This window comes from Octodon degus, unplaced genomic scaffold, assembly GCF_000260255.1.
Source record: "Octodon degus isolate 3935 unplaced genomic scaffold, OctDeg1.0 scaffold00037, whole genome shotgun sequence".
In the NCBI taxonomy this organism is placed as follows: domain Eukaryota; kingdom Metazoa; phylum Chordata; class Mammalia; order Rodentia; family Octodontidae; genus Octodon; species Octodon degus.
This window is the reverse complement of record NW_004524613.1, coordinates 9033090-9038815: the sequence shown is the minus strand read 5'-3', so window position 1 is coordinate 9038815 and position 5726 is coordinate 9033090. Positions and strand designations below refer to the sequence as shown.

The 5726-nt window shown below is 46.1% G+C and overlaps 1 protein-coding gene across 2 annotated transcripts in view; it reads right to left on the bottom strand.

The window, feature by feature from the left end:
- The window catches only part of LOC111816671 (lipopolysaccharide-binding protein-like), a 23632-nt gene that overhangs the window by 13414 nt on the left and 4492 nt on the right, over nucleotides 1-5726 (bottom strand). For both annotated transcript variants that reach the window (XM_023714868.1, XM_023714869.1), the window contains exons 3-6: nucleotides 4752-4880; nucleotides 4256-4411; nucleotides 3432-3495; nucleotides 742-805 (exon numbers count right to left, since the gene is read on the bottom strand). In XM_023714868.1, the coding sequence (XP_023570636.1) occupies nucleotides 742-805; nucleotides 3432-3495; nucleotides 4256-4411; nucleotides 4752-4880 (413 nt within the window). The remainder of the gene's footprint in view (nucleotides 1-741; nucleotides 806-3431; nucleotides 3496-4255; nucleotides 4412-4751; nucleotides 4881-5726) is intronic.

The following is a 5726-nucleotide window of genomic DNA, read 5'->3' as shown; positions in this document are numbered from 1 at the left end:
GCTTGTTTGGCTGGCTGGAGAGTTGTGGGGATCGAACTAGAGCCACCTGAGGCTGACAGCTTGATGGAAGCAGCCACTTAAAGAACTGAGCTAGGGCCAGGCCCCCTAGGTGGCTGAAGTTAGATAGTCAAATTCTCTGTCCTCATGGAGTCCAAAGGAAAACAGATAAATACTTGTGCAAACAGATACACCGTTGCAACTGTGATAAGTGGAAGAAGTCCATGGGTGATGTCGTCATTCATGTAATAGCGGGGCAGAGTGGGGGTTATTAACTGGCTTGGATATGGAGTCAAAGAAAACTTCCTTGGGAGGTTTTACCTGGGCTGGAATCGGAAGGGTGTAGATGCTGACTGGGGGAGGGGTGGATATAGGGAAGGGCTCTCCTGGCATAGGAGGAGCATCAGGAATCACGAGTGCATGGCAGGATGGAGCATGGAGTATTATGGGAACTGATGGGGCCCAGGGTGGCTGACTGAGTTTGGGTATCTCTATTTTATTAAAGCAGATGGAACACAGGCAGCACCTGCTTCTCCCGTGGACTTGAAACCCTCTACCCACCTTGTGATCCTACCATATATCTCTCTCTGGGTCCCAGGTGACAGACCCCCAAAAGGTGGCCCCCTCAATTCTGTAGGAATAGAAGAATTCCCCCAGGGCTGCTCAGGAGGAATGGTTCCAGGGTAACCAAGAGTTATGGCATCTGGTGGCACCTAGGAAAGTTGGGGGGGGGGTGCACCAAACCTGGCAGAGTCCTGAGATAGAGCTCCAGGTAGGAAGTGGTGAACTCCGTGACCATGTCGCAGACCTGCCAGAGGGGAAGAGAAAACTAGTGAGTCCTTCCTCCCCTGCGCTCCGCAGTGGTGCCCCAGTACCCCCAGCTCCACCTCCAGGAGGTACCTCTACAACCCCGCCCTCGAAGTACCTCTGGGTATATGCTGGAAAGGGTCAGAAAATGTAGTGAAAAGGATAAAAAGGCCATTGTCTCCATCGATATGTAGCACTTGGTCACTGCAGAGCCCAGATTAAATTCTGCCACCCCCACCCCCGACCTCTTCGGCTCCTCTTCTTGCTCAGATCCTGAAATCTCTCCAGGACCCAGCACTATGGGAAGAAGAGGGCTCCCTCAGGGAGGAGGGCATCTGATCTGCACGCAGTGCTGACCAGGTCACTCGAGGGCCCACAGCAAACCTGGAAGAGGGGTCAGCCTAGGAATCCCCATTGTCACTGGCCACTCACTTATTCCTGGTAAGTTATGGAATTCTAGGCTGGGGCTGTCTGAAGCTCCTCATCTGGCAGCCTCTTGCTTCAGCAATTCCTATACTACCTGCATCAATTTGCCTTTCCCCTCCCTGTTATTTACTTAATATTTCTTCATGCCAGTTGGCCTTTTCAGTTGGACATACATCTAGTAAAAAATACAGATGCTTCATATCACTATTTTTAATGGAAAACTGGTAGTCCTTGGCATAAATAGGATGTAACTGGGAAAATGAATATTGCATAAGGGATTAAAACAAAGTGTCCTGGAAGATAGGCCTGATGCTGCTGCCTAGTTAGGTAATCCCCTCTGTTAGGAAAGAAGATTCAGGATACATTCGTCTTGTACTGAGACTTCTTGTCTTTGGCATGAGAAGAGAAAGAGACTGCAAAGGGAATTGCTTATTTTTTTTTTTTATTAATTTATTTATTTAGTGTGTGTGTGGCCAGTTCAGCCCACCAGGGGGCGGGGCTGGCTGGCATGTGGTGCTGGGGATTGAACCGCGGTCCCTGTGCTTTTGTTTAGTTTAGCTTGTTTTAAGTAGGTGCTTTAGACCACTGAGCCATCTCACCAGCCCTGGGAATTGCTTATTCATTCTGTCATTCTACATAATTTAATACCAAAGCTTCAGATCACTTAAAATCAGCTCTCTGTGGGAAGCTTCTTCATTTTGAGAGCATTGTTATAATGTAAAAATCTAAGGCAGCCCAAGGCTGCTTGGTGGACCTACACTGGCTTTCCTGGAGCACTAAGCCAGGGCAGCACAGCCCAGGGAGCCAGCCCTCCCAGGACATGGTCTTAGCCATCTTCCCCCACGCCCCCTGGACAGAAGTCCTGTCTCGATGGAGCCACCTGGATCTCTGCACTCATTGCCCTTTGGAACTGAAGTCACATCTGAAGAGTCCATCCTTGCTTCAGCCTCCCTGGCACTTGCCTGATTCCCCTGGACATGTAATATCCAGATTTTTCTGGCCTATGTTCCTTATGTTCAAAGAGCAAAGATCACAACACAGGGCTGGTGAGATGGCTCAGTGGTCTAAAGCACCTACTTAGAACAAGCTTAGCAAAGCACAGGGACCGCGGTTCAATCCCCCAGCACCACATGCCAGCCAGCCCCGCCCCCTGGTGGGCTGAGCTGGCCACACACACACACACACACACAAATAAATAAATAAAATTAAAAAAAAAAAAAAGATCACAACACACATGCAACTAACAGGGAGTTTAGCTGGGTATGAAAATAACCTCATTGGTTTATGCCTTAGTCCTAGGTATTAACTATATCACATCTCTTGGTCCTCACAGCAGGGTAGATGCTATAATTTTTCCTATTTATGGGCAGGAATCCTAAGGCATGGAGAGGTTCATGTGGTTTTTCAAGACTTTGAAGCTATAAAAGTGGCAAGCTGGGATTTAAACCACAGCATCTAACTGTTGAACTTGTGGCTCAACATTGAAGGGTTAAGTGAGTTGGTGCTCTAAAATGGTAACAATGCTTGGTCCTTCAAGCGTGGTTTGGAGTCCCAGGATCCCAGTGTAGCTATCTAAATGTACCCATGCCAACTCTCTTCAAGGTAGGGGTCACTGTCCCCTTTTTAAAAATGAGGAGACTGAAGCTCCAGTGAATTCACTGAGTTGCTTCAAGACATACAGAGGGTAAATTGAAGAGGCACCTTCACAGACGCAGCGCTTTTCGGAGGTAAGTGACCCCAAAGGCCATTGCCATTGTTCTTCTCCTTGTGGTGCTAGAGCAGTCACATTCTCAGGGTGAGAAAGATATTCTAGGTTTCCATCTAAAACACTGGAAGATTTATTTTGAAATTTAAATTCTTGGACCACCTGCAGTTGATTTTTTTGGTAAGGTTTGAAGGAGGGACCCAAAATTATTTCTCACCAATATTTCTCTAATACTACCTACAATTAGATAATCAAATAATACTTTGTAAGATAATAACATTACACTTTGATGTGTAAGTGTAATAATCAAATAACACTCTGTAAGTTCAATTAACACAAACTTGGGAATTGACATTTGCCTTTGCATTATGCAAAAAGACTTTGCTAAGCAAATTCAAACAGCAGCATACTTAAGAGAGAAGGCTCTTTCCAAACAACCAATATGTAAATACCAGTGACTCGTGTTAACCACCAATCTGCTTATCCTTTTGTTTACCTTTTCTTCCAAGACCATTTTGATATTGTTTTCAATTATTTCATGAAAGAGATTTAGGATCCAGCTAGAGAAAAGAGGCGAGATGGTCAGGATATATTTTATTTTTTGTTATTTTTATTTATGTGTGTGTGTGTGTGTGTGTGTGTGTGTGTGTGTGTGTGTGTGTGGCCAGCTCAGCCCACCAGGGGGCGGGGCTGGCTGGCATGTGGTGCTGGGGGATTGAACAGCGGTCCCTGTGCTTTGCTAAGCTTGTTCTAAGTAGGTGCTTTAGACCACTGAGCCATCTCACCAACCCTCAGGGTATATTTTATTATGAATGAAAGGCTGCCTGTGGAGTTGAACTTTCTCCTTTTTTTTTTTTTTTTTTTCATCAATGGGACCCAGGCAGATAAATTTAATCTGAGGGAGGATGACTCATAGTATATCTACATACATCTGTGGTTTGACAGAATCCCTACCTTTCCTCAATCCATGTCTGTATTTTCCTGCTGTGTGGTTCAGTGTGGCTGACCCTATCCTTATCCCCACATCTAAGTATGGATATAGACCATGGGTCTGTCAATCATGGCTGATGACTGATCCAGGAGTACGCATGTGACCCAACATAGACCAATGAATGACAGTCTCTCCCCCCTACCCCCAGTGTTTTACCCGAGGCTGTATGGGGAAAAAGGCAGGTGGGAAATGGCCCAAATTTCTGAGCCTTGATCTGGATTAGTCTTAAAATCTTGTTCTTTTGCTCCATCAGATGAGCTGAATCAGGGGGGAGCTAGTTGCTGAAGCAGCAGTGAGTGTTTTCAGAGAGTGTACATGGGGTCACCTACCTTAAGCTTCCAGAAAGGTGAATGCTGATGTGGCCAATGGAATTGCTACACTCGGTCACTGAGGCAGTGGGCCGTCCAGACTGGTCCTTGTCCAAATTCAGAGAAAGTGATATGGAAATGCCATTTGCCTTCAGCTCAAAGCTGCCGTCTAGGGTGCTGGTTGGGAGCAAGACAAAGCGAGCTTCTGTATGAGGGCGTTGCCTTCAAGAAAAGCAACCGGAAGAACACAGACCCAGGTGTCCACTAACAGGCTTTCGTTTTGGTCTGGGTCTCTGCTTACCATGAATGAAAACAGCCTGCATTATGGGATGTGCTATGTGCCAGGCACAGTGCTAGAAGTAGGTTATTGTTAATCCCATTCCACAAATGATGAGACTAACGCAATCTGGGTCTCTTATTCTAGACATTTAAGACTCCTGAAATGGGATCCAGGGAGGGAGAATGTGCCCTGCCCAAAGACCAAAGCCGAGGAACATCTTAATGAAGTAATACTCACATGAACGCCTTGTTCACCTTCCAGTCCCCACCCACAGACATGTAGCTATTGGACAAAAAAACTCCTATACCCAGCTCTGGAAGTAGATTCAAATTCCAGTTCTGGAGCACAAAGCGATGGATCTTCAGGCTAGGGAAGGAAGGTAGATTGTCAAACCCAGAAAAGCCAGGGGCCTGTCTATCTCTGAATGGGTCCCAAGAGCCTCCTCTAGCCTCTTTAAGTCTCTTTCAATTGTGTTACTTAAACCACAAAGACCAGAATCTGGTCATCTCCTGTGTAGCTTTCTAAGTCTGCTCAGCCTCTTCCTTCTCAAGGGAGCCCTTCCCATCCCTCTGAGACCAAAGACTTTTCCTTTCCTTTGACACCACCCTTGTAGCAGTTCCTGTGAACTTCAGTGCTGTGAGAATACTGTGAGCTGGCTTTGGATTTTGGGTCCTCTTTTTTTTTTTTTTTTAGGAACCAGGGATTGAACTCAGGCCCTTGCACTTACCAGGGAAGTGCTTATTCCACTGAGCCATCTCCCCAGCCCATGTGTCCTCTTTACAGCTAGGGTGTCCAGGAAGCATCTGGCCCTTCCCACTCTCTTGCCCTATGGCTTCAAATAGGAAACAAGGGCTCAAGGCTGAGGATGCAGCGCAGTGGCAGATCACGTGCTCACCATGTGTGAGACCCTGAATTCTATCCCCAGAACTCCTAAAACAAATAACCGCAAATGCTCATAATGTAGATCAGAGGTTACTCATTAGTAATCTATGGGCTGTATGAAGTCTACAGATCTTTCTTTCTTTTTTGTTTCTTCTTTTTTTGAGACAGGATCTCATTTCAATTTGTTGTGTAGCTCAGGCTGGCCTTAACCTCACAACAATCCTACTCAGCCTCCCAAGTGCTAGAGTTTTAGGCATGTGCCACCCAATCTGGCTTAACCTTTTTTCCTAGGATTTGTTTAAAATTTTTTTTAATCTGTTGTTGACATTT